Here is a 19,649-nt window from a genome sequence, read left to right as displayed (position 1 = left end):
AGATGAGATGTTAGATAAATAACTAACGTTAGATGTTCTGTATGATTGATTAAGTCAAGGTTCTGAGATGCATTAGCAACTGCTATTTGCACCCGTTTGTTAAATTTTAATTTCTCATCAATCATAGCAACCTCTGCTTTCTTTCTGTATGAAACTGCATCACCCATTTTATAACCTTGTATGTTCTACATACATGTATTTGATGGTGATAATTTGCATAGGCTTCTCAATATTGTACTTCAGTATTTCTGGCATGAAATATTATCTGGAAAGACAGAAACTGACTCAAACTGCATATTCATGACATAAACTATATCTTCAGTATTGGTTATAGAACTCTTATTGACTGAGAGTTCTATTACTGAATATCTACCAGGCTTTTGAATTGAGGCATGTTTACCAAACTCCTTTGGATTGGTTTTCCATACTGATGCTAATGACTCCTCTTACTTGCTTGTAAATTCTCTAGTAAGGTGCAGGACTTAGTTCTGCATTAGTTAGAGTTGTCATAATTTGAGTGTATTGGAACATCCTTGTACCTTCTCTAGATACAAGACTCCCTACTAATTGCATTTTTTTCTGGTTAGCAGCATAATTGCTGCCCTTTTTTAATAAAGATTCAAAAGAGGCTTAAAGCTGTTAAACTGGATGAAAACAACTTCCTAAAATTCACCTATAGACCAAATTATGGTTGATTATAGTCCCTTGTTATAGGTTTACTGCTGTCTCAAAAAGTAGTTTTGTTAACTGAATGAAACTTTCAGGAAAGGAACAGGAACCTAAATTATACTCCACAAACATCCTTTGAATCAATGTTGATTTAAATTATGAGAAATAAGCTGGGTGAAGTTGGGAGGATAAACAAAAGAGCAATGTATAAAAAAATGTGTGGGATATAGGCTGTCTAATTCAGGCCATATATTTGCTAGGAGTGGAGGGGGATAAATTATAGTTTCTTTAGGAATGAAATAGGTTGAATATTTTATGATTTATAAAGTTGTTTTCAAAGCTTTATAGTGCATCCTTAACTGGACCTGATTTGCTCTTGTTGGAGGGGGGGGGGGGATAATTTGGTTATTTTAGAAAATTCGAAAAAATGTGGTATTCTTAACTTATGACTGGGTGATCAGATCTTAATATAATTCGATATTTATAAGAACCTCATGTCTCAGAGCTCTTATTTTAAGTCCCAGCCAGATCTGGTGAGATTAGAGGGAGTTAGAGGAGGAAACCAGAAATCTTTGAAAATGCCTAAAGTTGAGAGATCAGGATGAAACTTGGTGGGAAGAATGAACAGAAGTCCTAGATACATGATTGACATAACCGAACCAGATCTGCTTTCTTTGGGAAGTTGGGGGAGAGGGCATTTTTTTTTTAATTTAAAAAAAGAGGTATTTTTAACTTACAAACAGGTTATCTGATCTTAACAAAATTTGATATTTAGAAGGACCTTGTGTCTCAGAGCTCTTATTTTGAATACTAGCCGGGTGTGATGAGATTGGGGGAAGTTGGAGGGGGGAATCCAAAATTGTGGACAATTCTTAGAGTGAAGAGATCAGGATGAAACTTGGTGGGAAGAATAAACACAAGTCTTAGATACATGATTGATACAACCGGGCTGGATTCACTGTCTTTGGGGGAGTTGGGGGGGGGGCATAATTTGGTAGTTTGGAAAAATTAGAACAAATGAGGTGTTTTTAACTTAACAATGGGTGATAGGATCTTAATGAAATTTATACTTAGAAGAACCTTGTGTCTCAGAACTCTCATTTTAAATCACAACCAGATCTGGTGATATTGCGGGAGTTGGAGGGGGAAACCAGAAATCTTGGAAAATGCTTAGAGTGAAGAGATCAGGATGAGACTTGGTCGGAAGAATAAGCACAAATCCTAGATATGTGATTGGCATAACCAGACTAGATCTGCTCTCTCTGGAGAACTTAGGGGAGGGGGGTAATTTGGTTATTTTGGAATATTTAAAAAAATGTGGTATTCTTAACTTATGACTGGGTGATCAGATCTTAATATAATTCGATATTTATAAGAACCTCATGTCTCAGAGCTCTTATTTTAAGTCCCAGCCAGATCTGGTGAGATTAGAGGGAGTTAGAGGAGGAAACCAGAAATCTTTGAAAATGCCTAAAGGAGAGAGATCAGGATGAAACTTGGTGGGAAGAATGAACAGAAGTCTTAGATACATGATTGACATAACCGAACCAGACCTGCTTTCTTTTGGCAGTTGGGAGAGGGCATTTTTTTTTTATAATTTGAAGAGGTATTTTTAACTTACAAATGGGTTATCAGATCTTAACAAAATTTGATTTTTAGAAGGACCTTGTGTCTCAGAGCTCTTATTTTGGATACCAGCCAGGTCTGATGAGATTGGGGGGAGTTGGAGGGGGAAATCCAAAATTGTGGACAATTCTTAGAATGAAGAGATCAGGATGAAACTTGGTGGGAAGAATAAACACAAGTCTTAGATACTTGATTGATAGAACCACCCTAGATTCAATGTCTTTGGGGGAGTAGGGGGGGGGCATAATTTGGTAGTTTGGAAAAATTAGAAAAAATGAGGTGTTTTTAACTTAAAAATGGGTAATAGGATCTTAATGAAATTGATACTTAGAAGAAGCTTGTGTCTCAGAACTCTTATTTTAAATCACAACCAGATCTGGTGACATTGGGGGAGTTGGAGGGGGAAACCAGAAATCTTGGAAAATGCTTAGAGTGGAGATATTAGGATGAGACTTGGTCAGAAGAATAAGCACAAATCTTAGATATGTGATTGACGTAACCAGACTAGATATGCTCTCTCTGGAGAATTTAGGGGGGGGGGTAATTTGGAAAAATTAGAAAAAATGAGGTTGTTTTAACTTGCAAATGGGTGATTGGATCTTAATCAAATTTAATATTTAGCAGGACCTCGTGTCCCAGAGCTCTTATTTTGAATCCCAACTGGATCTGGTGACATTGGAGAGTTGGAGGGGGGAAACCAAAAATCTAGGAAAATACTTAGAGTGGAGAGATCAGGATGAAACTTGGGGCAAGAATAATCACACAAGTCCTAGATATGTGATTGATATATCCAGACTGCATCTGCTCTCTTTGTGGGAGTTGCTGGGGGTATTTCCAGTACTTTGGCAAGTTTGGTGCTTCTGGATGTGCTAGGACAATGAAAATTGGCAGGCATGTCAGGGAACTGCACAAATTCAATTGATAACAGTCTTTTCCCATATTCAACCATCTGAAGGGGGGCTGGAGGGAGGAGAAATAGTGAAAATTGAGGTATGTTTATCTTACAAATGGGTGATTGGAACTTAATGAAACTTGATAAATAGAAAGATATGATGTCTCAAATGCTCCATTTTTAATTTGAGTTGGATGCAGGGACATAGGGGGGTAGATGGGGGAAATAAAAATCTTTAAAACCAGAAATCTTGTAGAATGCTTAGAGTGGATAAATTAGGATGAAACTTGATGGGAAGAATAAGCACAAGAATAGATACATGGTTGACATAACTGGACTGGATCTGCTGTCTTTGGGGGAGTTGGAGGGATTTCTAGTGCTTTGTTGAGTCCAAGAATAAGCACAAGCCATATCAATGTTTTTTTTTCTTCAAAATTTAGGAAATGTATTTGCATATCTTAAAAACCTTATGAAAGGGAATTGAGCAAAGTTATGAAGCTGAAAACAATTTTGCTGTACTTCAATTAAGCAGAAGATCTATTTTGCAAGGTTTCACTTCTATAACACACATATTTTTAAAGGTCATTATAGGTAAGGGCCCTCTATAGGGACAAGGAGTGGAGGTAGTTGCTTCAAAATACCTTCCCAGGACATACTTTAGTCTGTAGATTTATCCCTGAAGGTTTATTTTCCTAACCTAAACCCTTTCTGAGATAGCAAGAAGTCAATTAGCTAGAATTCTACTGTTAAATCTATATATATTTTGATCTGATGAGCTCAAGGTTGCCCCATGTTTTAGCCTACTAGGCTTAGGCTATAAGATGTAACCTAGGTCTAAGCTAGAAAGGAATTGAGCAGGTTAATATTTTGGTAGGCCTATAAAATATAGCCTAATAAATTTGTAGTGTTAGGAAATGTATTTGTATATCTTAAAAACCTTATAAAAGGGAATTGAGCAAAGTTATGAAGCTGAAAACAATTTCGTTGTACTTCAATTAAGCAGAAGATCTATTTTGCAAAGTTTCACTTCTATAACACACATATTTTTTATATTTAGGCTATAGGTAAATGTGGTGCAGTTTGTATTAATGGCCTATGAATAAGTTTAATATATCAGTTTGTATATTAATATAATGTATTTTTTATGCTCTCTCAAAACACAATAATCACTTTAGCCTGCTCAGAATTTCAGTCTTAACCCCTCATAAAGGCCCTCAAAGATGATACCTTATTTTTTTTTTTCCTATACAAAAGGGTTAAAAACAATTTCCTTATATGTCAAATAGTTTTGGTTAGTACTTTTTAACTTTGACTCCACATACTTTACCTCCCCCCTCTGATATGCAAATAAATAACCAAAATTATATATTTCCTATGTGTTTTCTGGTTTTGGTTTTGTCAAAGTTGATTCAATTTATGGGTAAACTGGTTATATCAGTATAGGATCAAGGGGCATGGGGGGATACCCCTCCCCCTGGTGTAGTTGTGGATTTGTTGTTGGGACTGCTTGCTCTGGTTTAGATTAGGATAAGAGTCCTTTTTTTGTAATTGGTGCTTAATAGTTAAGTCTTTAATAAGTGTTTGGCTGTTAAGACCATTTCTTTTTGCAAACAAGTTTGAAAAAAGATTTCAGTTACTTCTAGTCTCTCTTAGATTGTACTAATGATGCATTCCAACAAAAAGTATTTAATTAAATTTAAGTTTATCAAGGGGATCTGTCCATATTACCACAAAAGCCGACTAGGGAAAATATTTGTTTTATAACAACAAGGAGGGTAAATTTAAAATCCTAACTTCTTTAGGAGGTCTTAATGATATTTCAGGATTCTGCTGTCACAGTGGGGCTGAAAAGCAAGATATTTACTTCTTTTTACTGTCATTTTTTTTTTAGTCTTGATATGGCACTGAGGCAAAAATATTGATATGATTGCTTTTTTTTTCAAAGTGGGGTGGCTTTTACAACATTGTTGTTTTTTAGGGGATTTGTATAGTAGAAAGTAAATGTATCAGAAGTGTAAATATTATCAATTTAAATTTTGGATGGTAAATGGTGGCCTCTTTACTGCCTATTTTAGACTAATTAAAGCTCTGCATTATATGAAATATAAGCTCCTCTGTTCACCCTAAAACATTAAAATAAAGGCCCAACCCTTTAGAACTTTAATAAAGGTTCATATAACTATATACTTAAAACTCAGTCAATGAGTCAGAATACTCCTTCAAAGGTTGGAGTAATCATTTAAGAAGATTTTCATAGATTTAAATGGATTTAGAAGATTTGAAATACATAAGATTATAAGATAAGATACATAGATAAGATTAAGATTTAAAATAGATTTATTATAAGAAGATTTAAATATATTTTCAAAAAAAAAAAATTATAAAAGAAGGTAAATGATTGTTTTTTGTTTTTTTATCTAGCTAGTATAGCTGGTTCTCTGAGTTCTCAGTTTGAATCAGTGGAATAGTATTAGTTTTTTCAAACATATTCTAATAAAATGTTGATAAAAAGTGGAAATTTACACTACTTGAGTTAACCACAGAAACAGAAGACAACTACAATATTACTTCAGAATTTCTCACCTTCTTAATACCAACTTCTCCAGCAAGAAAATCACCTTTGAAAATTTCTGTGGCATTTGGCTTTGCAAAACATATTCAAGAGTGCACATTTGGTATCAATATAAGAGGCAGCTGAGGGGCCACAGTAGACACTTCTGATCCTGGTTGGGCATAGGTCTTGGCATTGGTCTATGATATCAAACGAAATGGTCTCAATGCTAGCTAGATTCTAGTTATCTGATAGCTAGAGAATGCTAGCTAGATTTTATAGACAGCTCCTAGACAATATACACTGCTTTTACATAAGCTAGGACTCTATTCTTGCATTCTTTCAACAAGCAGTTAGAGATGATTTGGTTGCCAGGCATTTGAATGTGTATATCTTCTAATCTACTTTTGGTATTCTTAGGATATACTTCAGTTAGTAGAACCAAATCATAATTCTACTGTAAATTATACTTTTGAGTTCATTCATTTGGTTAGTAAGTTGATCTACATTGGTTAATAGAATGCAAAAGACTGAACTTACTTGTGGACAGTCATTGATGCATTCACCTTGTTCCTCATGTTCTCTATTGGCAGAATCTGTAGCTTAACAGAGATAATCATTATTGATGCTAGACATGCTATTCAAATGATCTGATATGACAGATGTTACAAATAGGGATGATGCACCATAACATGGAGACATATAATTACTTTCATTGTCATCATGACTCTTAAAACTGTTACAACATATGGTAGCTTTACATTTGCATGGATGTTTGGGTGTGTATTTCTGCCACAGTTGCTGCTCCATTTTTGAAAAATTTTCCCAGAAAACATAGCAAGGTCTTTTTCCCTAGTGGCAACTTGAGCCTTCAACTCTTTAATATGCACCTTACACCTAGTTTTGTCTAGTTGATGTCATTTTATTTTGTAGGTTGTATTCTTCAGCACTCAGCTAAAGACTGGTTGCACAGTGCAATCTTCCAAACTTGTCACAATTAGTTATATCTACAGTATCATCAAGAAAATAGTACAGGCAGCACAACTGTCCTTATCCCTATTCTGTGATTTTCAGCAACAAAAATCTAATATTATAAAAAAAAACAAGAGCTCATGTGGTACTTATGACAAGGTTGGACTGTAAAATGAGACTCCATGCTAAACTTATTAATTTCATCATCCTAGCACATCAATAAGTATGAAACTTGCCAAAACACTAGAAATCCCTCTAAATCCCTTACAGAGATCAGATCTGGTCTGCTTATGTCAATCATGTATCTATAACTTGTGCTTATTCTTGGACTCAACAAAGCACTAGAAATCCCTCCAACTCCCCCAAAGACAGCAGATCCAGTCCAGTTATGTCAACCATGTATCTATTCTTGTGCTTATTCTTCCCATCAAGTTTCATCCTAATTTATCCACTCTAAGCATTCTACAAGATTTCTGGTTTTAAAGATTTTTATTTCCCCCATCTACCCCCCTATGTCCCTGCATCCAACTCAAATTAAAAATGGAGCATTTGAGACATCATATCTTTCTATTTATCAAGTTTCATTAAGTTCCAATCACCCATTTGTAAGATAAACATACCTCAATTTTCACTATTTCTCCTCCCTCCAGCCCCCCTTCAGATGGTTGAATATGGGAAAAGACTGTTATCAATTGAATTTGTGCAGTTCCCTGACATGCCTGCCAATTTTCATTGTCCTAGCACATCCAGAAGCACCAAACTTGCCAAAGTACTGGAAATACCCCCAGCAACTCCCACAAAGAGAGCAGATGCAGTCTGGATATATCAATCACATATCTAGGACTTGTGTGATTATTCTTGCCCCAAGTTTCATCCTGATCTCTCCAATCTAAGTATTTTCCTAGATTTTTGGTTTCCCCCCTCCAACTCTCCAATGTCACCAGATCCAGTTGGGATTCAAAATAAGAGCTCTGGGACACGAGGTCCTGCTAAATATTAAATTTGATTAAGATCCAATCACCCATTTGCAAGTTAAAACAACCTCATTTTTTCTAATTTTTTCAAATTACCCCCCCCCCCCCCTAAATTCTCCAGAGAGAGCAGATCTAGTCTGGTTACGTCAATCACATATCTAAGATTTGTGCTTATTCTTCTGACCAAGTCTCATCCTAATATCTCCACTCTAAGCATTTTCCAAGATTTCTGGTTTCCCCCTCCAACTCCCCCAATGTCACCAGATCTGGTTGTGATTTAAAATAAGAGTTCTGAGACACAAGCTTCTTCTAAGTATCAATTTCATTAAGATCCTATTACCCATTTTTAAGTTAAAAACACCTCATTTTTTCTAATTTTTCCAAACTACCAAATTATGCCCCCCCCCAACTCCCCCAAAGACATTGAATCTAGGGTGGTTCTATCAATCAAGTATCTAAGACTTGTGTTTATTCTTCCCACCAAGTTTCATCCTGATCTCTTCATTCTAAGAATTGTCCACAATTTTGGATTTCCCCCTCCAACTCCCCCCAATCTCATCAGACCTGGCTGGTATCCAAAATAAGAGCTCTGAGACACAAGGTCCTTCTAAAAATCAAATTTTGTTAAGATCTGATAACCCATTTGTAAGTTAAAAATACCCCTTCAAACTATAAAAAAAAAAATGCCCTCTCCCAACTGCCAAAAGAAAGCAGGTCTGGTTCGGTTATGTCAATCATGTATCTAAGACTTCTGTTCATTCTTCCCACCAAGTTTCATCCTGATCTCTCTCCTTTAGGCATTTTCAAAGATTTCTGGTTTCCTCCTCTAACTCCCTCTAATCTCACCAGATCTGGCTGGGACTTAAAATAAGAGCTCTGAGACATGAGGTTCTTATAAATATCGAATTATATTAAGATCTGATCACCCAGTCATAAGTTAAGAATACCACATTTTTTTAAATATTCCAAAATAACCAAATTACCCCCCTCCCCTAAGTTCTCCAGAGAGAGCAGATCTAGTCTGGTTATGCCAATCACATATCTAGGATTTGTGCTTATTCTTCCGACCAAGTCTCATCCTGATCTCTTCACTCTAAGCATTTTCCAAGATTTCTGGTTTCCCCCTCCAACTCCCGCAATATCACCAGATCTGGTTGTGATTTAAAATGAGAGTTCTGAGACACAAGGTTCTTCTAAGTATAAATTTCATTAAGATCCTATCACCCATTGTTAAGTTAAAAACACCTCATTTGTTCTAATTTTTCCAAACTACCAAATTATGCCCCCCCCCCAACTCCCCCAAAGACAGTGAATCCAGCCCGGTTGTATCAATCATGTATCTAAGACTTGTGTTTATTCTTCCCACCAAGTTTCATCCTGATCTCTTCACTCTAAGAATTGTCCACAATTTTGGATTCCCCCCTCCAACTTCCCCCAATCTCATCACACCCGGCTAGTATTCAAAATAAGAGCTCTGAGACACAAGGTCCTTCTAAATATCAAATTTTGTTAAGATCAGATAACCTGTTTGTAAGTTAAAAATACCTCTTTTTTTAAATTAAAAAAAAAAAATGCCCTCTCCCCCAACTTCCCAAAGAAAGCAGATCTGGTTCGGTTATGTCAATCATGTATCTAGGACTTCTGTTCATTCTTCCCACCAAGTTTCATCCTGATCTCTCAACTTTAGGCATTTTCAAAGATTTCTGGTTTCCTCCTCTAACTCCCTCTAATCTCACCAGATCTGGCTGGGACTTAAAATAAGAGCTCTGAGACATGAGGTTCTTATAAATATCGAATTATATTAAGATCTGATCACCCAGTCATAAGTTAAGAATACCACATTTTTTCGAATTTTCTAAAATAACCAAATTATCCCCCCCCCCTCCAACAAGAGCAAATCAGGTCCAGTTAAGGATGCACTATAAAGCTTTGAAAACAACTTTATAAATCATAAAATATTCAACCTATTTCATTCCTAAAGAAACTATAATTTATCCCCCTCCACTCCTAGCAAATATATGGCCTGAATTAGACAGCCTATATCCCACACATTTTTTTATACATTGCTCTTTTGTTTATCCTCCCAACTTCACCCAGCTTATTTCTCATAATTTAAATCAACATTGATTCAAAGGATGTTTGTGGAGTATAATTTAGGTTCCTGTTCCTTTCCTGAAAGTTTCATTCAGTTAACAAAACTACTTTTTGAGACAGCAGTAAACCTATAACAAGGGACTATAATCAACCATAATTTGGTCTATAGGTGAATTTTAGGAAGTTGTTTTCATCCAGTTTAACAGCTTTAAGCCTCTAAATTGAATCTTTATTAAAAAAGGGCAGCAATTATGCTGCTAACCAGAAAAAAATGCAATTAGTAGGGAGTCTTGTATCTAGAGAAGGTACAAGGATGTTCCAATACACTCAAATTATGACAACTCTAACTAATGCAGAACTAAGTCCTGCACCTTACTAGAGAATTTACAAGCAAGTAAGAGGAGTCATTAGCATCAGTTATGGAAAACCAATCCAAAGGAGTTTGGTAAACATGCCTCAATTCAAAAGCCTGGTAGATATTCAGTAATAGAACTCTCAGTCAATAAGAGTTCTATAACCAATACTGAAGATATAGTTTATGTCATGAATATGCAGTTTGAGTCAGTTTCTGTCTTTCCAGATAATATTTCATGCCAGAAATACTGAAGTACAATATTGAGAAGCCTATGCAAATTATCACCATCAAATACATGTATGTAGAACATACAAGGTTATAGAATGGGTGATACAGTTTCATACAGAAAGAAAGCAGAGGTTGCTATGATTGATGAGAAATTAAAATTTAACAAACGGGGCGCAAATAGCAGTTGCTAATGCATCTCAGAACCTTGACTTAATCAATCATACAGAACATCTAACGTTAGTTATTTATCTAACATCTCATCTAACGTTATACCCTAAGTGTATGGGGGTCTGATGTGACCATTGCTATAATTTGGGATGTGTACTGCAATGACCCTGAACAAGGGTTATCAGCAGAAAAAAAATTTCCAAAGATGGGGGACAATGGATGCGAGAATCTTGATTATCTAAATTGAATAAGCTACAACTTCCAATGCTTCTGTATATATGTCAAAGATGTGATGTCATAATGACAAACTTTTGAATGCTGATTCCTTATGTCAAAACCCCATTCAATTTGACAAATCCTCTAGGAAAAGGGGACATATCAAGAATTTGTCCCAGAGAAAGGCAGATACCAAAGTCTGCAACCACTACTTCTCCAATAGAGTGATTGGCCATTGGAACAATCTTCCTGATATTGTGGTCATTGCTTCCACTGTTGATACCCTTAAGATTGTTGCTGACAAGAGCTGATCTATTTAACCAAGGAAGACAGAGTGGGATGGAATTGAGTCAATGACTCCCTGTTATCACTGACCAGGAACTCTACTAGATTTTCCCTTATTTTGCTGGACAATGTAATTTGAGGTAATAATAACAGGCGGAAAAATTGTAGGGTATGCTATCAGCTTACAGTTGGGGCTCTTGAGAAGGAATCTACCTTCATCCCTTTTTCACCTATAAGAGACACTAACCTTTGAGAACTTTTTTTTTCATAAAACTAAAACAGTTATAGATCTTCAGAAATAGATGTACACCATATATGAGACCCAGAAAACATATTTTAGCCACATACCTTTTCTAAATCCTAACCTGTTAGATTTAAATAAAAAAGGAAAGCAATATTAAATCCTTAGTCTTATCACCATGCTTTAATAGCTACTGGTAGGGCCTTTCTTGATTGCTTAAACATGAAATTTACCAACTAAAGTTGTATTATTGCTAATCTGGTTTTATGTTGAATTTTCCCATTTTTAGAGAGAATTTTATCTACAGATAATCGAAGATGTTGTTGCTGGTGTGAAAGATGAGTTTTGTGATGACGAGTTTCTAAGAATCTTCAAAAATCGTTGGGAATACATGCTTCAAGAAGCATGTATCAATCAGGAGCTTCAACACAGGCCTGTGAGAGATGGAGGTATAAAGTTTTTGGTATTATTGAGCATAAAGTGACAGTGACTTTGCTTTCCTGCTCAGTGTAAAATACCTAGTTCAATATCTGAATCTTTTATTGTGGTTTCTATCTATAAAATACTGATGAGTTAACAGAATGTTCCTGAATGGATATTTCATTAATGCTAAAACTATATAAATTATTTCGAAAATTATTTCATTGCTAAATGTTATAGTTTCCCAGAAGACAGCTTTTAGGTCAAGTAAGGTAGCTGTGGTGTCCATCAACATAGTTTCTGAATAGAAATGACTTGTATCACACTTAAGTTAATTTATAATTACTGACTAAATTAAATATATCTTTGATTGTTACAATAGAACTGGCTTTATTAATTTTTTTTATTGCCTGGAGTTGCTTTTTTTAATTTTGAAATTCAGCTTTTATTTCCCCCCTCTACATGGAAAAGGTCTTGAGACTCCAGAACAAGTCCTAGCCATCTCAACCTATCTGTCATTATAGCCTTAGAAAGTGGATTTGAACCACACGTTTCATAGAGCCTAAAGTTTGAAATACGGTCAGTGAGCCTGGTACCCAAAACAGTCCATAGGCGATTTCTCTGGAAACATCTAGCAAATCTTCCTCCATTTTTTGGAGCACCCATGTTTGCATAGTGTATTATAATTTTGTTTTCTTATTTAACTTCACCAAAGCAGTTTGCATAGAAGGAGTCACTGCAGGAACTCCTAAAAGGGTTTGTTAGATTTGAAATTGAAACTTCTAGTGTCTATTTTCAGAGTCAAAGTAATTGGAGGGCAATCAGCACCCCTTCCTTCCCATGCACCTATTTTCTCTGAAAACATCTGATAAAAGTTTTAAGAATGCCATTTTCCTGAGCATAGTTCGAAGGTCTAATAACTATGCCTTTGGGGATGACAACTCCCCTCTAGCCCTTGGGGCAGAGCTGTAAGTTATTTGATTTGCCCTTAACTTACATGTGATTTGTTATTGGGAAGAGGGGTTTGTGTCCAAAAAGGCCAACTGCATTCAGATAAGGCTTTCAGGAATGTTGAACTAAATCAAAGTACATTGTGTGCATGCAGGTTGTCAAATTTGCCTATCTCAGGAATGACTTAATGTATTAAGTTAGAACTTTCAGGGAACAATGAGGGGGATGATCAATTTACCAAAAGGCAGTATGTGCAAACTACTACTATTACTACTACTGCGACTATAACTACTACATCTGTTGTACTAGTGCAAAGGCTGTGGATGTTAAGGAAGATCTTGGGGGGGGGGGAGTTGAACTAAATCAACACACATTATGTACACACAAATTGTCAAAAATGTATCTCAACAATATGTTAGGGATGGCTTTGTGTATTAAATTGAAACTTCCAGGGCATGATGAGCGGGATTTTCAACTGACAACAATGCAATAGTTGCATACTACCACTGCTACTACCTTTGTTACTGCTTCTACTATTACTGTTCTACTGTGACAACTACTAAGGGTACTACTACTACTAGGCTTAGTTGTACTATTAAAATTATGACTCTTACTTTTGCTAAGGGTATGAAGGTAAAAGCTTCAGGAAATACTGAGGGAAGAGCTAAACTAATTCAGAACATACTATGTGCATGTAGGTTGTCAAAAGAGCATATCCCATGAAAGGCTTAGGGCATCAAATTTGAACTTTCAGGGGATGATGAACTGGCCAAAAGGCAATATGTGCATGCTATTGCTACTACCATTACTACTGTATCTATGGTGACCTTATGATCTTGTCCTTCTGGAGGACTTTAACCTTCCTGAAATCCAATGGATTGATAGATCTGCTTTTTGCACTAGAGATTCTCCTTTTTTGTCTGCCCTCTCTGATAATTCCCTCTGTCAAACAATTTCACAACCAACTTGTTTCAGGTGTTTTCAACCATGTATGTGTGGACTGCCACAAACAGTCCCACGACGTCCTAACTACGATGAGGAAGTAGAGGCTATGGACGTAAGTTATTGAATGATGACGTTATATTTTAACTAGGGCCCAATCAATATCGGTTTTTGGGGTCTGGTACCAATATATAGATAGCGTACCTATACGATACCGATATAATTTGCCGATAAATTCTCGTCCGAAAAAAAACCTTATTCGTGCCGATCGAATCGATGAGCCCCGGGCGTGCCTGAAGCTGATTGGTTACAACTAAAAACAAAAAAAAAGGTTCTAGCCGAGGAAAATAGGAAAAATAAAATGAAAACTGGTCACTATGTAATAAAAAAATATAAAAAAAACCGCACTAGACTTTACATTCCAAACCAGCGGCTGTGATCTTTATTTCAAGACATTTCAACTACTAAGTGCTATGAGGGAGAAGCTGTTCATGTCATTTCACACCCATCTTGTTTACCATCGCCAGAGTTCTCCAGGTGCCCATTTAGAGCTGGGTAGATTCTGGCTATGGTCATACCATTAACCTCTGTTCTAAAACAAATAACTAGCAACACTAGGACTCACACCCCAGTCCTGAAGGACATGGAATTACAAGTTTAGCACGCAAGGGACAGATACTGGTGTATTATTAACCTTTCTTTCATTTTTAATCAAAATAAACATTTGAGAATATTTTTAACTAAGTTTGACATCTAAAATCAAGCCCAATGCTGTCAGCCCAATGCTGTCAGCCCAAAAGCTGGACAATGAATTTGGTCACATAGATATCTTAGAAGACCACGCTGCCTTTCCATGACGAAAATATAATAGTTGAAAATAGGGATGAAACCTTTTTATTGATAGTGAAACAAATATAAAATTTTAACTGAATATTTTGGACACATATACAGTTAAAACTTTATACTTGTTTCACTGTCAATTAAAAGGTTTCATCCCTTCTTCTTCTTCTTATGTTTCTGAGGTCTGTGGATCATGTCCATTCACCTCTTAGACATTACAGGAAAAACTCCACTGATTATTGAAAGCTTCTGGCAATATCCCTAGAAAAAAATCTGCTGGTTGACAACAAGCAACGTGCTGCTAGTAATAATGGCGTCTTTTCAGGATTGATATCATCAACCTATAAATAATAGCTTCTAATTCATGTGACAGGGAGCAATTGATGAGAGCATCAAAAGTTAAGGGGATCTTTAATTGATGGCAGTAGTTCCTCAGTCTCCTGAAATCATTATCTCCTGGGACGCAATCAAATAACACATGTTGAGCGTTTTCCACCGTCTGGCAGCATTTTCTACATAGTGGGGTGTGGTGGATTCCCCATTTAAAAAGGTCAGCGTTAAGTAGAATCGTTACAGTTTTGAACTTACAGTAGATCATATTAAAATCCTTAGACTTGAAAGGAGGGTACAAAATCGCTGGTAAGTAATATTTGTTCTAGCTCTAACAACATCTCTGTAATTCTTTGTTCTCACATTTCTTGCCGGAGGGATCTCAGCAGCCTTATTTGCCGAATTATCTGCCATTTCATTATATTTGATTTCTTTATGACTAGGAATTTGATAGAATGAAATACCACACCCCATTGAGAACAGATATCCAATCTTTTGGCATATATTTTTCAGGTCATAATCATCAGCTTGATAATTTATCTTGTTGAGAAGATGAATTGATGAAAGGGAATCTGACAGGAACAAGACATGCCTTGAAGAGGTCCCAAGCTCACTTAAAGCATATAATGCAAGTCGAACTGCAAATAATTCACCGAAAGTACTGATGAATTAATTGGAAGAGGGGCAAAAATATTCAGGTTTAGATCAGGGATACAGGCAGCTACCCCAGCTTTAGAATCTTTAACAGAACCATCAGTGTAAACATGCATATAATTGGGAAAAATTGGACACACAATATTAACATTATTCTGGGTTATGTAATCAGAGAATTCCACTAGTTTCATTGTATTAATTGATGCACAATTCCATTGGAGTATCTTAAAAGGGACAGAAATATCATTAGTCATGTATTTCTGTGAGATAATGGAGAGCCTGGCATTGGCTGAGGATACTAATAACCTCACTATCTGTTTCAACAACAACAGATTTAGAAAAATAGTGTACAGCTATTTCTCTCAGAATGGTAGCCTTCAGATGTTTTGGTATATCTATTTGGGAAATAAAGGTGACTGAGATCAGGTACTGTATCAGCTTGGATAGAGCAATATGATCTTTGGCAGATATTGCAGAATTGGGCAGTACACTAGGCATGGGGGTAGTGTTACTTTTTTGAGGCTTGGAGTCATTATTTTTAGATTTGTTATTTCTTCCTGAAGGGGTGAAATTTAAATCTGCCAGTAGAGATTTAGGGCTAGTCAATGGACGAAAAATTTGAACGAAAATAGCAACGAAGACCACACTGCCTTTCCATAACAAACAAATACAAACCTTAAGGGTCTAGTGCCATCTTACTTACTTACTTACTTACTTACTTAGATATTACGTTTTCCTATAACAGCATTAAAAAATGACCAGCAATTGAGTGATGTTTTTCAGAACTATGCTGCCAGAGTTGTAGCATAGGATGTTTTGCTTATTCAAAATACTTTGCTACGGGTAACACATAACTATAAAGTTACAAAAATAATTGAACAAGTTCTTTTAAAAATTAAAAATTAGAGCTTATCTCCCTAAAAGGTTTTTTTTACTTGTTATGTGTTCACACCCCAAACACTATCGCCAGCCGTCAACAGTAAGAATAAGCACGGGTAGAAATTGTCAAATTTAAGGCCAAAACTTTGAACTGATTATTTTGGATTAGACTCAAAATAATGGATGATAAAGTAACTTGTTTTAAAGCGTTTTCATTTTACTTACTCTATTTGTTTCGTAAATTTACTTGCCATTGCTCTGTATTGTAGCGTGACCAAATTCGAAAATATAACAGTCCAAAAAAGGGATCATGACAGTCCAAGGTTCATGACAGTTCAAATTTTCAACACGTGCTTCCAATCACTGTACTAGAGAAATTTTATAAATCTTGTAGTACAGGGAGGAAGAAGCTGACTAAACATCCTTTTTGGTCAAGTATATTCTAGCTCTATATATAAGTTTCAACTTCAAACCCTTCAATCTCGTCGTTTAAAACTAGCCCTATCCTTTGGCAATAAAATCTTGTCCAGCCCTATGCACCGAAATATCCTCCCGCCCCAACATCAACCGGCACGGGTAAGGCCACTCAGGGCTGCTGCAGAGCCTGCACCGAAACTTCAACCTGTGACTGTGTCACATGCTCGTTATGAGCTAAGTTTTGTGCCCTCGTTTGTTAAGTTGTTTGATGATGGGTCGACTTTTTAATCCAGATTATTGTTGTTAATGTATATATTATAATTTTATGTATACTTGTCGACTTATTTTCGTATGTATGTGACAATTATTATTGTTAATTGTATATATTATAATTTTGTGAATGTTGATTTTGATTTGTCGACGGATTTTTGTGTGTGCATGACAATAAAAACTAATAATCGGCTCTGTCCGTCGCATGTTTTTTAAATAAAATGATTTTGAATTTAAAAATTTAAATTTAAACTCAGCAGTCTGAGTAAAAGCTTGATGATAAATTAATGAAAAATTCTCACCTCTAAATTATAAACTCTGTTTTTACATTTTTGCTTTTATTTTTGATGAGCCTGTTATTTTATGTGTGTGCCATTATGGAACAAACATCTTAGTGGCGCGGAGAGATCCTTGATTGATAACTTAATAATCTTATCAAACTTCCAACTTCAGAACTATAAGCTATAAACTTCTGAACTCTAAGATACAGCAAGAAAGAATTTTGATGATTACAGAGAAAAGAACAAAAAAAAACGTGATGTTACAACTTTCGTTTGTGTAATGAACATGATTTGTGTGTGTGTGTGTGTGCTAAAGTGGCGTAATGATAAAAATGAGCCTATATTACAAAGAAAAATTATTTATTGGAGACCTTGTAAGTTTTTTAGCTTTTTACTTTTTAAACTTTCATTCACAAGTAAAAAGCAGCTCTGAACGTTGGCCATAATATCAAAAAGTAATTCAGAACCACAACTACGACTATTTTTTATATAGTCGTATTTTTATATAGTATTTTTTATATAGTTTTATTTTTTTTAAACTGTGATATAAACCATTTTTTTTTAAATGAAAAAATGTAAACACGGAGAATTTCTTAGGAGGCCTTATCAATCAGAGACAGAGCGGGGAGAAATATATTCCAAAATTTAGAGGAATTAGTTCAATTGAGCGTGAAGAATTCGTATCGATGAGTTGTAGCGTATTGGAGGAGAATTTGGGGTGGAAAATAAATAATTAGATTCATATGTGTTTCTCTATAAAAGGAGGGATTTCTAGTAATTAGAATTGATAAAATTTAAAGAAATTTGTTTAATTGAGCATGAAGAACTCGTATCAATGACAGGTAGCGTATTGGAGGAGAATTTGGGGTGCAAAATGAATCATTAGATGCATATGTTTCTCTAAACAAGGAGGGATTTCTATCAACCAGAATTGATAAAAGAGGTCCCTCTGTCGACGAAAGGAATAACAGGATAGAAACCTTAATTAAAATAAAAGGGGAAAAACCTTGATGAATATTTTGCTATAGCTGCATTTGATATTTTCCTTAAAAAATTATATTAAAAAGTTCCAGCCCCTTATCTGAAGGAAAAATAGAAATCGTCTTTCTATTGGCAGGGTAGAAACTAGATTTACGGGCCCGTATTTGTTATTTATTTTAATTTTGTTCCCACTGATTTTTCAATTGAATAATTAATTTTATTAAGAAATTAGTCAATAGGCCTATGATAAATTAATATACAATAATAAATACTAACTAATTGATTAAAAGTACGAATACCGTAGTTATATTTAATTAACTGATTAAAACACTGTTCAATTAGTTATTAATTATTTAATGTCTTAATAAAAATAGTGACGAAGACCACACTGCCTTTCCATAACAAACACAAAGTAAAAACAATAGGAAAAATCATTGTCTCAAGTCTGCAATTTTCCTTTCTAAAATCTTATTTTCCCAGGGAACGATATCTCAAGACAGTGCAGGAGCCGCTTCCTATATCCCGAACGCTCTTTATTTTCTCTATCTTCCTAGAGAGCCCTTCACTTAGTCGAACAAATGGTTTAGGAAAGAACTAGGTAGGACTAGGTCTTACTAGTATAGTCAAGATCACAAAATGTACTCAAGAAAAATCACCTCTGCCTTCTACTTGGCATGACGCCAACTGAGTTACAGCTCAGCGACTTCCAGCCAATCATAAGCACCAAGGGGTGAGACAATGAACACCCTCTATTTTATAATCAATGGGCCAAATCTTATTTTCTACCTCAGCAGTGTCTAGTCGTTAAAAATTGATTCTCGATCAACTGATGAGTCATTACCAGACAGTCTATTTTTACCTAAAGCTATTTAGTAAGACTCCGAAAGTTTGCTAAGGAAACGCCAAACGACGGATTACATGGAATTTAAGAATAAGTGGGGGTAGGGGTAAAAGAGAGACTCCCAAAGTGGGAATAAACTTAACTTACAAAAAAGTACATTTATCTGGTAATTTGGGCCAGAGGCCCAAACATTAAAGTTTTGAACACAAGTTTCTTTAGTAATAGAATAGTATGGCATTTAACACCAGAATAACCTTTTCAAATGAGCATGCCTCTAACTTAATTGAAAAAAAAGTGTAAGGCAGTAAATCTATCTCTCAAACAATTTTTTTTCAGAAATTCGTATTCCCATGCTGTGGTTCTTGTAAATCTTCTGGGAGGAAAATTTTCAGGAGAGTTTTCCATCCATCCTTTAAAGGAACCACTTTCACTTTTAGTAGAGTGGGGAGGCATATCAATGTTTAAGGGGGTGAGGCAGACTGCAGAAATATTCAGAGAAGCCCTATTATTACTACTTTTTCCAGAATTTTCCCCCCTTCTGACCATACTTTATAGATTTCTCACTCTCAAAA

At 35.5% G+C, this 19,649-nt stretch overlaps 2 protein-coding genes across 6 annotated transcripts in view; both read left to right on the top strand.

Moving 5' to 3' along the window:
• Window positions 1–19,649, top strand: part of LOC136039533 (WD repeat domain phosphoinositide-interacting protein 3-like) — a 475,762-nt gene that overhangs the window by 125,407 nt on the left and 330,706 nt on the right. The gene's annotated exons all lie outside the window — the stretch shown is intronic.
• Window positions 1–19,649, top strand: part of LOC136039531 (uncharacterized) — a 61,012-nt gene that overhangs the window by 16,451 nt on the left and 24,912 nt on the right. For 2 of the 5 annotated variants that reach the window (XM_065723336.1, XM_065723333.1), the window contains exons 2-3: window positions 11,561–11,720; window positions 13,618–13,699. In XM_065723336.1, the coding sequence (XP_065579408.1) occupies window positions 11,677–11,720; window positions 13,618–13,699 (126 nt within the window). In that variant the 5' untranslated portion in view covers window positions 11,561–11,676. The remainder of the gene's footprint in view (window positions 1–11,560; window positions 11,721–13,617; window positions 13,700–19,649) is intronic. The other 3 variants (XM_065723334.1, XR_010620476.1, XM_065723335.1) reach the window with 3 other exon arrangements.

Source organism: Artemia franciscana, chromosome 19 (assembly GCF_032884065.1).
Source record: "Artemia franciscana chromosome 19, ASM3288406v1, whole genome shotgun sequence".
Classification (NCBI taxonomy): Eukaryota; Metazoa; Arthropoda; class Branchiopoda; order Anostraca; family Artemiidae; genus Artemia; species Artemia franciscana.
Note: the sequence above shows the minus strand (reverse complement) of the source record. Positions and strands in the feature narration are given on the sequence as shown.